This window comes from Trichosurus vulpecula, chromosome 5, assembly GCF_011100635.1.
Source record: "Trichosurus vulpecula isolate mTriVul1 chromosome 5, mTriVul1.pri, whole genome shotgun sequence".
Taxonomy (NCBI): domain Eukaryota; kingdom Metazoa; phylum Chordata; class Mammalia; order Diprotodontia; family Phalangeridae; genus Trichosurus; species Trichosurus vulpecula.
In genome coordinates this window covers 37,283,232-37,298,709 of record NC_050577.1, presented here as the reverse complement: position 1 = coordinate 37,298,709, position 15,478 = coordinate 37,283,232, and the positions used below count along the sequence as shown (strand labels likewise).

At 38.6% G+C, this 15,478-nt stretch overlaps 1 protein-coding gene across 7 annotated transcripts in view; it reads right to left on the bottom strand.

Annotated features, from left to right (window-relative positions):
- Window positions 1-15,478, bottom strand: part of TBC1D5 (TBC1 domain family member 5) — a 635,464-nt gene that overhangs the window by 191,949 nt on the left and 428,037 nt on the right. For all 7 annotated transcript variants that reach the window (XM_036758387.1, XM_036758382.1, XM_036758384.1 and 4 more), the window contains 3 exons: window positions 15,066-15,116; window positions 14,910-14,979; window positions 3,248-3,420 (listed from right to left, as the gene is read on the bottom strand). In XM_036758387.1, coding sequence (XP_036614282.1) covers window positions 3,248-3,420; window positions 14,910-14,979; window positions 15,066-15,116 — 294 coding nt within the window. The remainder of the gene's footprint in view (window positions 1-3,247; window positions 3,421-14,909; window positions 14,980-15,065; window positions 15,117-15,478) is intronic.

Genomic DNA, 15,478 nt, shown 5'->3' with positions numbered 1-15,478 from the left:
CAATCATTGTTGATGGCTATGGTGATTAATGTGAAGCCAAGATGTAAAAAGGGGACATGTACTTGGCAAAGTTTGGTGACACAGCAGAAATCCAGCTAGTCCAAGGCGAAGCGTGATTTTTCATTTATCACAGGATCACAGAACCAGGGCTGAAAGGGACCTTGGAGGAGACTTAGTCCAACCTCCTTCATTTCATAGACAAGGAAATTGAGGGCCAAGGATATAAAATGATTCACACAAGTAGTAAACTGCAGAGGTAGTTTGAAGACAGTTTCTTTTCCATGATACCACACTGTTCCTAGTGCTCCTGTTTTTGTATGACATTGTGCTAATTACATTAATTCCAACACTACCATTTCCTAAATGAGACTCCTAAGTACTTTGGCCTAACTACGCATACAGGAAAAAACAGGTGAACAAGAACGTTTGCTTTGAAGATTATGACAGACATCTGGAGGTACAAACTATAAAACTCATCCATTAATTTGTTCAAGATCTATCTATTTGTCTGTCTGTCTGTCTATCTATCTATCATTAAAGGGAAGGTGAGGGAGAAAAGGCTTGTTATATTGGGGAAACCGCAAATTTCTTCGAATGACCCCAAGTGCCTCTTTAAAATAAAGACTTTTAAAATGTCAGTATTCTTAGTCTCTGAAGTATTGGAACTGAAAATCACCCAAAGGGCATAGCAGACAGGATAGGGAGAAAAGACATAGCCAATAAGGAACTAAAAGAGAAAAGTAAAATAAATCATGTCACCAAAGAAATGCATGAGCAAGAAAAGATGTATTTTTCTCTAGATGAAGAAAAGAATAATACTAGACAGCCTGTGTGAATCATTGGTATCTTCCCAATCAAGAGAGAGAAAGACTTCCAGCACATGGTTCTTCTTAGGTTAACTTATGGAGCACACGGACAAGAATGACGTAGGAAAGGCAGGTATGGATGGGTTATGATCTATGCTGTTAGAGACAATCCTCAAGTCAATTAAATGGCAGAACCATTTGAATATTTGAGGATAAGCTGAAAGGGCTATAAACTGACAAACTCAGGGTTTTCTAGTGCTTTCTTCATTAAGCCAGCTTGTATGACAATCAAATGAATTTGGGTTTTTATCTTTTATAAGTGAACATCTATTCTCTAAGCAAATAATGGAAACAAATGCAGAACTGGAGTCCATTATCAAATATTATAATCACTTAACAATAATTTAACAACTAACAAAGAGAGCTAGAGTTAACATCTTACGTGTTGATTTTTTTACTTACACAAAAGTGTATAGGTTAGGCGCCGGCTTACATGGATATGCTAAAAATAACCTGTGTACTGCACTGTTGTATGATACTGTATATCAGGGGCTGATAAACTATTACCTTCAGGGGGCCATCCAACCCATGACCTCTTTCTGTCCAGCTTGGTCTAAGAATAGTTTTTACATTTTTTAAATACAATAAAACTTTATTTTAAAGTATAAAAAAGCCATTCTTGGACTGTGGGTTATACAAAAACTACCTTTGGGCCCCTGTTCCTTATTACTGCCTATATCATACCCATTTCCAAGTGAAGAAAATGGAGGCCATATCAAGATTAGGAGATTGAGCCAAGATGCACAGAGGAGAAAAACCAGGGATAGTGGGGAATCTCTATTGGTGCTTCCATCAGGGCAGGCATCTCCAGGAAAGGAAGTTCCCCCTACCAAAGCAGCAACTATTCACCAATTAATTAACAGTGGTGTTGACTTGCCCCAGGCACTCAGAGGCTGAATGACTTTGCTAGCAAGTGTCCAAGGCAGCACTTAGAGAAAGGACTTCAAACGTTGCCTCTAAGTCTCTTTACACTATAACACTATTACGTTAATTTTTATTTTCTAAAACACTTAATTGATAATAGCATATGTATTATCATCTCCATTTCTTGGGTGAGGAATGTGAGACTCAGAATGATGAAGAGATGTGCAGAACTGGCTGCCGATGGATGTTGGGAAGCCATGCCACACCTAGGAATCCCCAGGATCTCTTCCCTCTTAATTCAAGGCTTGACCTGGCACACCAGTATTTACCGAAACGCTAAGGGCTATTTATGAGACTTATTATCAGAACATTTCCAATGAGGCAGTAAGGCTTGGACTTCAAAAACAAAAACCTTCTATTTTTAACTTCTGACCAGGAGGATGGCCTCAGTTTCAAGCCCCAACCCTAACCCTAATGAGCTGTGTGACCCTGGGCTAGTCGGGACCTGCCATCTTTCAGTTTTAGTTTCTTCACGTACAGATATAACAGTATCTGCAATGATAGCCTTATGGGGCTATTGTGGGAAAGGCCTTCTTTAAAGACTCGTGTACTTCATAAACGAGAGGCATTCTTGTTACATTACACGCGCATAGATGCAGGAATCAAGGTTGGGGGTAGACTGCGTGGACAGAGGCATGATTAGAGGAAAGAGGACAAATATCCCTTTTTATGGTTACTCTTCCTGTCTGTCCTGCCATATTCTAGTAAGGTGGTGGGCCTCCTCATTGAGAGCAAGGAATTCTATTATAGTGGTTCCCAGTCAATGGGACCTTACACATTTGTAGCCTGTGGACTTATAAAGGACTTGAGTTATGACTTTCAAAAAACAAAACAGGAACAACCAAAGCAAACTCTTTTCATTATGACCCCCTTTTTCCAGTTGTCCTCTGGCTTTTTTTTTGTTTTGTTTTAAGATCCTTTTCAGAGCCCTCCGAGGTACAGGCAAAAGGATGGATTAAAAGTCTTTGCCTGTAGCGATCACTTCCCCATCTGTTTAATGTTTGGGAACATTTTTCTTAAATCTCTCCAGGCATATTAAAAAAGTTTATATTGATTTTTTTACCTACTGCAAGCTGTATGTACATTCATTCTATGGCTTTAAAAATTAGATTTTTTGGGCAAAGAACCAATTTGTATTCCTAAATAATGAGGCCCAAAGCCCCAAAACAACTACTGTCTCAATGCCCAAAGACTACAGTGCTGCCCAGTCTGGCCTTACATCTCTTTACACTCTACTTCCTTATCACAGTGGAGTTTCTCTTGCCTCTGTGTGGAGGACTCCACTAACTTGTTCCTTTGCTGGAGGACACTCTTCTTTCAAACAAAACAAAGGTTGTGAAAGGACTAAAGCAAACATCTAAAATGTCTTTCTCTTCTTTTGGAAAATTTAGTTGACCATGGGATTTTAATACTAATTCAAAATAAAGTGATTACTTTTAAAAGCCACACACACTTACAGCCCGTATATTTGTGGAGCGATTTCTAGTCTGTTCAAATGCATGTAGAGTTCGATATCTTGCTTCTTCAGCAGATGGTCTTGAATCTGGTTTACTTTTGTAACAATAGCAATGGATGGGCCTAAATCCTGCGGTCTGGCAAACGGGATGGTTGTGATCACTGTATCTTTCCCCTAAGACCAAAAGCAAGAAAAAATATCACATTTTAGTATTCGTAGAAACATAATTTTAGATAATGATTATGGAATGGTGTAAGTACCTGTCCTAAGGGTCCTTGATAGAAATAAGAAAAGGCAAGATTTCATAAATTATTATCCACAGCAAACCATACCTTAACATTAATTGAACAATGTGTAAAAAATAAAAGAATCTGCTACATTTATCACTGGGCCTAACCAGAGTACAGGACACAGAGCCAGGGGGAACGGACTCAGATCTTGTCTAGGGTATCTGCTAGTTCTATAATCCTGGTCAAGCTGCTTTACATGGCTGAGGCTCGGTCTTCTCATCTATAGAGTGGAGATGATAATCATATTTTCCTCAGAGGTTGTTGTATCAAGTGAGATAACATATATAAAATAATTTATAAATGTCAAAGTGCAATATAAATGTTAACTCAGTAATATTGACATATCTGATTAAATGATAGTAATATTAATAAAGATTATTAACTTCATTTGACAAAATGAAGTAACCAGTAGAGCAATGTTTAGCTATAATGTTCATCTCAAATAAGGAGTATCTCTTGGGCGCACTAGATTCATACAAGGTTTCCTAATAAATAGAACCACAAAAATAATGACTCTCTACAATATTAAATGAGACATAAAAAAGGGAGGGATATGATTTCCATGGGCATTTGAAAACTGTCACGTTCTGTGTGAGGACCAGCAATGAAGCCAGGGTCCCTGACGAGCAGAGCTCATGAGCAGTGAGGTATAATGGCCAGGTTAATGCCAAACAGAGAATTTTGTATCTGATCCTGGAGGCAAGAGGGAGCCACTGGCATTTATCAAGTAGGGAGGTGACATGGTCACGCCTGCTTTTTGGGGAGATCTGGCAGCTGAACAGAAAATGGACTGGAGTGGGGAGAGATTTAAGGCAGGAAGAACAACCAGAAGGTTACTGCTGTAGTCTAGGTGTGAAGTGAGGAGAGTCCAGACTAGGGTGATGGCAGTGTCAGAGGAGAGAAGGGGGCAAATACAAGGGATATCAGAAAGGTAGAATTCTTCCAAGAATGTTTTGAATGCCTTTTTATTATTGAACATCCATCTTTTTTCATTTCTGCAGCAAAGGTCAACCTGGGCTGCATCTTCAGCTCTATTTCTCTTCGGAATTCATTACTTTAACCCATTCTGTGTTTTCTTGTGGGTACAGAATAGTCTTGTGTTATTCAAATTTCTTTTCTTTAATATTTGAAGGGACTTCTTGTCACTTGCAGGATTTGTTGTTTCTTTATTGAACTGTTAAAATTAACCACTATGTAAATTGGAATCTGTAGTTTGGGATTTTTTTTTGTTTGTTTTCCTGAAGGCAATCTATGCATTCTTTCAATTGGTATTTCATTTTCTATGTTCAAAAGTTCTGTGCAGTTTTCTTGAATTATTTATTGCACTATGGTGCTCAGGTTTTTTGAACTGTCACACTCTTCTGGGAGACCTATGAACCATACTGTTATATCTATATATCCCAAGTTTCACGTGAAAGGAGCACTTGCTGTTTGTTTAACTTCTCTTCTTCTAGATTGCCCTCCACTTCTGGGCATCTGGATTCCTAACCAGTTGTCTTCTTGTTTCCTTGGTGAGACTTTCCATCACAGATTCAAGGTTTCCTACTCTGACAATTATTTCTGCATTGCAGGTCATAAATTCTGCTCTCACAATTCTCACTTCGACCACTCAGAAAAGCATGCTCTGGTTCCACGTTCTCTTCAAATTCCAGAGGGTTCTCTGTCTCATCGAAGGTTGAATAATTTTCCTTTGTTTTATAGTATTTATCCATGGGTCTCTGAACTCATTTGTGAAATGTGGGGCTATGTTTCCTTCAGCTATTCATGTGTTTTTCCTATTATTTATTTGCTGTACTCAATGTCTTTTAAGTTTTTTCCTCCTGAGATCTTGGGTAATTTCAGTCTTTTCCCCCCTATTTTCCTCTGTTGTTCACTTTATGTCTCCCCTTCCTCCTACAGTGATTCCCCTGGGGGCTCTAAGCCTCCTCCCACACTGAGCAATTCAGAGTTCATTAGCTTAGTTTCTGCCCCAAGTGACTTTTGGGTGGATAGAAATGGCACCAGATAGATGTTGGACTCTTTCTCTCAGGCTTAGTGGATTGCCACAGAGCTCCACAGAGTTCTCCCCTCCATCTCTATGGTGTCCTGCCCCATTCTGGCAATTCCATGACTCAGAATAACAGAGTGCTGCCATCTTGCTGTGACTACAGCTGAGGTTGATTTCTGTAGTTTGGAGTTTGGATCTATGAGTCTCTAGGAGGAGGGGGGAGGGTTGTGGTATGGACTTGGGCTCTATTTCAAGCCCAGAAACATGTCCTATACCATTCCCTTGGTTCTTCTGCTCTCCTGAAGAGATCTTTTGTAGCAGAGAACGCTGTTGCAGTGCTGGCTATCTGAGACCTCATCAAATTTTTGCAGTTTGGAGCACTGGTCTCCATGGCTTGGAAACAGGGACTTGGGGGTGAGGTTCTGTTTTGTTGCAAGCTATGAGAAATGATACGTAGGGGAGATTCAGAGGCTCTCCCCTTCTTCCAAATTCATCATTTTAAAAATTCAGTTTTTCTTCAGAAGAACATTACTGATAATGAGATTGCGCTGAGTCCCCTCTATCTTGGTCAGACCCCACACAACCTTGCAAGAAATAGTATAAAGGGAAAAGAGAAGAGAAGAGCTCAGGACAGTAGGTCCAGCAATGGAAATGAAAAAGGGAGTGATCAGACAAGTAGAAGAACCAAGGAAGGTGGTGTCCTGAAAACTTAAAGAGAAGAGAGTGTGTCAAGAAGTACTGGTAGTATCAACGGCTTCGGAGAAGTCAAGATGATGAGAAATACTGCTGGAAACTCTGGAAAGCATTTTCTGTTGAATGATAAAGTTGAGAGACTTAGAAGGCCTAGATGAAGTCCAGTGGTAGATCCTATACGGAGTAATGTAGAAAGGAATGGAACAAAATCATAAAAGATGAAAATGCATGGATAGGTTGCAATTTGTCCTGGTGTAGGGAGCTCTTAGACTGATAAGAACACAGCTCCATTAAAACAAATTTTGAGTGACTAAGTCATTTTGACTATTATAAATACACAAACTAAAAACAAAGGACATATGAAGACTCTACCTGCATCCAGATTAGTATGTATAGAATAATTTTACACATTTCTACCTATTTGTGTCTAATGGTAGCCATCTCTGAGGTGGAAAGGGGGAGGAGAGGGAAAATATAAAAGGAAAAAAAAGAAATTTACATGATAACTTTGTTGTATATTTGGAGGGAACAGCAAGTTATACATGGTCGATTTGCAGTTTCATGCACAATCATCTTTTTTTTAATCATACTGTGTTATGGAAATATTCCATAAATTGAAAATAAAAAAAAATTAAAGTTACATAATGCAAGCACTTCTACACAAGGATTTCCAATTTTGAAATACATAGAATAATGCACTGTACTTCATCACTGTAGTGATGACACTACTAATGCTCAGGGCTTGTCTCCTTTTTCTATTTCAATGCTGTTCTGTGTAACCAGTATCGCTCAGCTGTTTAATAAGCTTGCTAGAATAGCATAAACTTGGCTGTTGCTAGGGAAGACAATGAGAGAAGACATGAGAGGTCTTAAAGGGCTTCAGAAGGGAAAAAAAGTCTGAAGGGAAGAGCCAACCACACACAAACACACCCCGGTGCATGAAAAGCCACATGTTCTAGCTGACTTCCGTGAAAAAATGAGTCTAGCTTGATTTAACTGAACATCGTGCTCTGGAGTTTAGACCTCACCTTTCACTGGGTCTACAGCTTACGCTTGTTTGGAATATGTCTCATACCTCTGGTCTGGTCATTTGTCCTGTTTCTGATAGCCTTGATATTGATCTCAAACTAAAGGAACTTTCCTGGCTGCAGCCCATCCAACTCCCCAAACTGTGGAATGTTTAATCAAGGAGCCTGGACAACAGGCTTTCCCAGTGGTCTGGTAAAAAAGTCTTGGATCAATTTATCTAGCTAGCTACAAATACTTGTTGCTGCTGTTCAGTCATGCCTGACGCTCTCTGACCCTATTTGAGGTTTTCATGGCAAAGAAACCTGAGCGGTTTGATGTTTCCTTCTCTAGCTCATTTTAAGATTTGGAAACAGGTAAACAGAATTAAGTGACTTGGCCAGCATCACAGAGCTAGTGTCTAAGGTCAGATTTGAACTCAGAAGATTAGTCTTCTTGACTCTAGGACCGGCACTCTATTCACTGTACCACTTAGCTGCCCCAACATATTTGTTCAGTCATTTCAGTCTGGTCTGACTCTTCATGACCCCATTTGAAGTTTTCTTGGCAAAGACACTGGAGTGGTTTGCTGTTTCCTTCTCCAGTTTGTTTTACAGATGAGGAAACTGAGGCAAACAGGGGAAGTGACTTGCCCAGGGTCACATAGCTAGTATGTATCTGAGGTAAGATATGAACTCAGGAAGATGAGTCTTCCTGACTCCAGGCTGGGAGCTCTATCCACTGTACTACCTTGCTGTTGAAAAAAGTAGTACTTTACTGTTACTGGCAGAGACAAACCCAAATTCAGAATTGTAAAAAAAATTAAGACCATAGCCAAGGTGGCTAATTATCGTAATGTATACAATGGCTTCTGTGTTTCTTTAAATCAATTAAATAGCTATTAAAATGTTAATCTTTGTGCCAAATGTCCATAAGGTATTCCAAAACGTCAGTTGACTCCCTCTATATTTACCATTACCAATCTTCTCATTTTCCTCTGTCTCTATCTTTTGGTCTCCACAGGTAGCAAAGTGTTTTGAAAAAAGATAAAGGCATTTACAAATACAAGTTATTACTGCTATTATTTGAGAAGACTCTCAAATATAACATATATAGCTATGATTCATAAATCCCTGGTCTTATATTTCCAGGACTTCTCTGCTTGAATGTTTTGCCATCCTCATCTGTGCTTACAGACTCCTAAAGAAAAGCCAGGCCTGATATCCTGATTCCTTTTAGGCCTAAGTTATATAAGCCAATAGTACTTCATTTTAATGGATCAATTAAGTTATGTTAACACAATGGTGCAGCCTGAGATATGCACTTGAATGTGTCAGAACATATATTTTTAGACATTCAATGCTGACGGACAATAAGTTGGGCCCGGAATTAAACAGAAGAATATCAGGCTGGACTGAATTTGGCAATCTGTCCAGTGCCTTGAAAGATCTCTAATCTTCTTTCTGAAAAGCTAAATGCCTATCTTTTTAACATGAATTTTTTTTCATATCAATTAATCAACAAGTACCTCTAAGCACCGGGTACTGCATCATGACAGCCTATGATTAGGAAGTGTGGACTAGTAGCTAAAGGTCACCCAAACGGCAATGGAGAGCTAGATGGTGAAGGTGAGGAGGCTACAACCTATCAACATTAGTCATCGAGACTAACAACTTATTATCAATAAAAAGGTAGCTATAAAGTACTTTGATAGATGTAAGATTTCATCAGCGTGGTTCTGTTCAGTGGTAGATGATGATGATGAAAAAGTCACCATTTAAATATCACTTTATGATTTGAAAAGTGCTTTATAAATTATTCTTTCATTTGGTCCTCACAAGAACCCTGGGAGGCAGGTGCTGCTCCGCCCCCCCCCCCTTTTTAGATGAGGAAACTGAGGCAGACGACATTAAGTGACTTGCCCAGGACTCCATTTCCAGTATTCTACCCACTGTGACTTTCGTCGTATTCCTTCTCCTCTTGTATTGGGGGCATCTAGTCCAACCCCATCACTTTATAGGCCCAGGGTGACTTGCCTCTGAGCACCCGGGGAGTGAACGACCTCGCTGGGAAGTAAACCCAGCTACTCTGACTCCCATCAAGTATTTTTTTTTTCCATTAAATACCTTGATATTATTTGGATATCAAGGAAATGTGCAGGTTATTGCTAGTTTTCTATCTTTTAAAAGATGTTATCAGAGAAATGTATGAACAGAAAGGTAATGAGATCAAGTGTTAATGGATGAATTATCTGTTAGCTTCACCTCTGTGAATGCAATGCTAAGATATCTGGCATACTGGATGGACCACAGAGGATTTATAAAAAGGGCATGGAGCAGAATTGCATGGGATTAGGTGATGGCAGTAGGTTGCTATCTGTCCCTTTGGAAGAATTAACCATATTGAAGAGATCACAGACCCAACAATGTGCTTAAAGAACTTCCTGCTGCATAGAAGAAAAAAATTTCCATGTGCTAGATAATCTTTAAACACTTTTAAATTTACTTCTTATAAAAACCGATTGTCTTACAATAATTGGCATGAGAAATATTTATTATTTTAAAAAATTCAGAACTAAGATCAAATTAACTATTTGTATTGCTATGGATGATAATCACCCTTAAAAAATGGTTCTCCACTGAAGTCTACCTGCCTGAATTACGTTTAATAATTCATACCCATTTTAAAATAGCATTTAGTATTTTAGATCCTAGTGTTTACCCTAAGACATCAAGAAAGAAACAGGAGCCACGCTAAACCATAGGTAAGGATTCCCTTAGGATGCATATTGACTTAGTTTTAAAATGTAATATTATGTATGTTTTATTGTATTTTTATTTATTTTGTTAAATATTTTCCTATTTATATTTTAATTGTTTTCAGGTCACACTCAAGAGTGTTGTGGGCCCTCTGTTTGACACCTCTGCTCTAAGAAGTCAACCTCTCTCCAAGAAAGCAATTTAAAAGCAATTTGAAAAAAAGTAGTCACATGATTATTTTACATATTTTGATCTTACAGTTTAAATGCAAGATAGATGTAGGTCTGTGCCAGTCAGTCTGCAGCAATTTTTTCCCTAGGTATGATTTTTATCAATGATACCAAAAAACCAGAAGATAATCATTTTTAGAAAGCTTGGATAAATTCTCTGTAGGAAATGTGATCTTTAATTGTGGAAGTCTTAGGAGGGAATCTATTCTGAACGAACCTGTTAAAAACATTTAGTTTAATGAAATCAGATCAATTTCTAGTATGAGTTGTCATTAAATCAATAGCATGTGTAGTCTATTATTCCGATCCTTGATATGGGCTCTTGTGTGGTCTATTAAAGACTGCAGGCATAAACTGTACATTAAAAATATTTTCCCTTTGCTCAGAATACTTAAGATAAAAATCTCTTAAATTTAAGAAAGTAGAAAGTAATGCTGATGATCACTTACATGCTAAACAGCTTAGCTTATCTTCCATTGAAATCATAATGGAAGATAAATGTGATGCAGAATATTCCCTTACCTCCTGGATTTCTTTTCATAACAAAGAATGTTATTTGCATCTGTCAATTATAAATATCTTAAGACATTGAAAGGGGGAGATCTTTAACTATAAAAAGAACGATGAAACTTTCTATTTGCAAACAGTATAAATGTATTTAATGAAATGTTTAAAGGTAAGAATCCCAAGAAACAGATTTTCAAACTTAAGAATAATTATCGTAATAAGAACATGATGTCATTTGTGTGAGTGGTTTGTTTTCTTTGGAAGATAAACCTTTAGGCCTAAATTTATATTGCTCCACAGTCTGATATCTATCACTGGGAAGAAAGCCCCCTGAGGCTAGAGCCTGTAATGCTATCTAGCAGACTGCCACACCCTTAGCAGCAGGCCCTGGAGAAAGACTCACAGGTTCTGAAATGTGAAATGCCCATCTATATTGTCTAGATCAGATGGAACCAGAATAACTGAATGGGAAAAGCTCAACTTATGTTCATTTGTAGGAACTTCAAAAGAGAAAGGCGTGGATTCATTAAATAGAAAATCAATAAGCATTTTACCACATATTCCTTTTTGTAGGAAATACACACACTGACTTTTCCATGGAATTTATGTGAACGTTCAGAGGTTGCATTTGATTGTTTCCAATAAAGGGACTGCTTTCACTGTGTTGTCTTAGCCACTTTAAAATAATTTGCTGGCACAGTGTATACAATGGGACTCAGCCAGGCATGGAAGCCAGAGGGTCATCCCCATAGAGTTAGGAAGACCTGGGGATGAATCCTGCCTTTGACACTTATCAGCTCTGTGACCACAAGCAAATGAAATTATTTCATCGATCAGTTCATCCGGCAATTCTCCAATATTTTAAGTTGCAGAGAGGTTGCTAAAACTATTAGAACTGGTATTTAAAGTAAGAAACTCAGTCCAGATTTTAAAAAAAGAAAACATGTATATTAGCACTAAATATGCACAGACATTTAAGACATGGCCATGTGTGATTCTGTGCCTTTAGTAGTAGTGATATCATTGACATTTTGATTTTTAAAGCCAAAATTTAAGCCTTTAAGAAAGAAAAAAGAAAAGGAAGTTCTATCTATTTTCATAGAAGTAAGTTTGTTGTGAGTCATTTGCACTGCATAAACACCAAACTCTTCCCAGGTCTTTTTACCTAACATGATTATCAATATCAAGTTACATTAGGTACCACTGAGAAAAGAAGAACATTTTCTGTATTATATGATGCTCAAATACTAAAATATAAATTCCCTTGAGAAGGGCCAATTTTCTATTAGAAGTGACCACTTAAAGTGCTGACCTCTAGAAGGCTAATGTGTTAAAATTCCCTCAGTTGAATTTTTCCCAAGCTACCTGCATCAGTTTTAAATTGCCTGCCAAGAACACAATATAGGAACAGCGACCCGGACTTAATGTGAGCTGCTGGGAGTGTCTTGGATTGAAGACTCCACAGGACTAGATGACGTCTAAGGTTCCTTCTGGTGCTGTCAAGGATCTCAATGTTTATGACGCTCCCACATCTCAGTATTTCTTAGAGGGCATCGATTCAGGAGTTCCCTCTAATGACACAGACCACAGCCTGTTCACACTTGCCTGCATCCTCCCCAGGTCTGTCACAGGGGATGCATCCCACGTGCCTGAGATCTTACTGGGGCTGCCCATGTCACAGACCATCTCTCTCTCTCTTTAACTTATAGTTCCTGCATGACGTCTTTTACTCTTGTGTTCCTCCTCTGAGTTCCCTAGTTGTCATGTGACACAGTGTGCTCGCACTCACAATGGCTGCCTAACACCATACAAGGTTGGCAGAATGTTACTATTGAAAAGTTGGGACTTTTGTTTCAAGGGAAGCTTAGGGTCAGTAAAGCCTTGCAGCTTTCCCAAAGAAATCCAGGCTACCCTCATCTTCCAGGTCAACTGCGGGCTCAATTCATGGCCAACTGGATGGCCTGTCACCCACCCATGTACTTCTGGATGAGCCACTAGAGCAAAGGCTCTAAATCTCGGGTCTTGGACCCCTTTGGCAGCGTCTGCCGAAACCTGTGGACTCCTCCTCAGAATAATGTTTTTAAATAACACAAAGGATTACAAAGGAAATCAAATTAAATTGAAATATGAGTGTATAAAAAAAACCCCAAAAAGCAAAACTTCCAAGTTCATGGATGCCATCCAGCCAGCACAGATGCTAAGCTGATGACCCATTTTATGGTCTCCTAACTCTTCTCCCTGCTTAAAGTCTCTGTCCATTCCAGGCCATCCTCCACTCTGCTGCTCACGTGATTTTCCTTAATCACAAGTCTGACGATGTGTATCAGTAAGGCAGTATTAACAACGTAGATGGTAACTATCAAAATGCCTATGTAGTTCTATATTGCAAAGTATACGAGACTCTCCACACAGTAAACCATTTATTCAGACACCAGAGAACCAGATCCCACAAGCCATTTATCCAATCCATCACAGCAGTAAAACATTCCACACACAATATAACAATCTGGAGCCTGGCCATCCCAAAACCTCTCTGACCCCCTGCTGGGGCCTTCCCCAAAACAAATTCAGCTAAGTCAGCCTGTTCCGCTCTAACAATCACGAGGGCGGCCGTTAGCAGCCATAACTGTGCGTGCGCGCTCTCTCTCTCTCTCTGCATTTCCTGTGTCATAATTCCCTTTTCCGGTCAGGAAGCTCCTCCTACCACATGCAACCTAGGCTTCCTGTGACGTAAGCAGGTTGCATGGCCTATTAATGGGTGGGAAAGATCTTCAAATCTAATGGCTACTACGCCATGTCACTCCTCTGCTCTATCAATGCCAATAGCTCCCTTCTTGCCTCAGGGTAATATAGGAACTCCTTGTTTGACTCACTAAAGGGGTCTTCTTCTTGCTGCTTCTCCCACATGACTGCTCATCTCTTGTCTCCTGGACTTTGCCCTGGCTATTTCCTATGCCTGGAATGCTCTTCCTCCTCCTCTCTCCTCTGCTAATCCTCAACATCCTTCAAGGGTCAGCTTCAGCACCATCTCTTGAGAAGGAATCCTTTCCTGATCCTCCCAACTACGAGTGCCCAGCCTCCCTCCACTGCCTTATATGCATCACGTAGAGAGTCCTTGTCTGCTTACAGATGAGAGATGTACACGCTGTTACTCATGAGGGAATGTCAGTGCCTTTGAAGGCAGGACCTGGTTTATTTTTGCTCGTGCCCCTACTACTTGGTACCATGCCTGTCCTGTAGTAGGTATTTAATAAATACTCATTGACTGATACGATCCCTATGACCTAGTCCAACATTTTCAACTGCTTAAGATAGCTAAGACAGACTAATATATAATATCCAACTAGAGCACAATCAAGTCAAAATATAAATGAGAATAAGCAATGGTACGCCACTTGTCCTAACTGCCAATGATCAACTAGTGTAATGATAATCAATTGACCAGACACTTTTCAGAGTCTGTTATCTGTGCTTAATTACAAAATAAATAGTGAGGAATGATGATGACAAATGTATCAGACTATGACTATTAGTGATGGCGTAACATCCTAGTTCACCAAAATTATATTAAAGATAGTATCAACTCAGTTGGAGAAAAATGATGCAAATAAATGTGTTTCAATTAATATATTAAGTAGACTAATCTAGAAGCATTTATTAAGGTCTACAATCTCTCAGGTACTGTGCCAAGTACCAAAGAGAACCAAATCAAATTGAAATAGAGATGTATAAAAAAAGAAAAGACAAAAATTACAAGTTAATGGACATCAGCTACCTAAGCTGACAATCTATTTTATGGCCTCCTAATTGGTCTCCCTGCTTAAAGTCTCTCCCCATTCCACTAGAAGTAAGCTTAAGTAGAATAAGAATTCATCAAGATTCAATGAAACACATAATTACAGTATATTCTAATTTTTTTCATGGAAATCTATAACACAAACAATTATTCTTTATACCACTCACACCTTTTATACTGTATACAGACGTCCACTATGTTTGTAGTACATTTGTTTGGTCACTGTCTTTTCTGAACATCACAAGTGATGATTCAAGTATTTCTTTTGCTGCACTAATTTTGGGGGAGAATATCAATCTTGCTTACTAACGCCCCATTGCCTTCTAGATCACCCCTCCAAGTTTATAATGGGAATCAAGAGGAAATAAATAATGTAAAGATTTTGAAGGAATTCACCTTTTGACCATCATGTTCAAAAGTCGAAAACCAGGGTTCAGCAGTTTCCATAAGATGTGAAAACATTGCACTAAAAATGGAAGGGGAAAATGGTTATAAACTGCCATAACAGGAAAGTTACTGAAAAGAATGTGTCAAAACAGTTTTTATACTTACTAGGCGTCATGTTCCAGATACTCAGGGTTCAAAAGAGCTTTCATTTCCTCACTTAAAAAAAACCAAAACAAAACACAAGTGAATAATCAAAGTTTGTATTTGGGTCAGTATTCTACATTTACCACTATAAAGACAACCATATTCCTCCATATAGTCCAAATAAGAAAAATTAGCTCTCTTAAATGAAAAGAGAAGCTCTATTCAATAAATAAAGTCTTTCCTTTCTATTAAGATCAAAAACAAATGAGTTGCCTCGTCTGCACTACAATGAAGTAGCTATCTTATTATTCCAAATAACAAATTACTGAATGTCACAATAGATACCTTGAGTATGCTTGATCTAGAATAATTGATTACTCTACAATCTATCACTGTTTGTCCAAAAGGAAAAAAAATGGTTACTGGTCAAATTT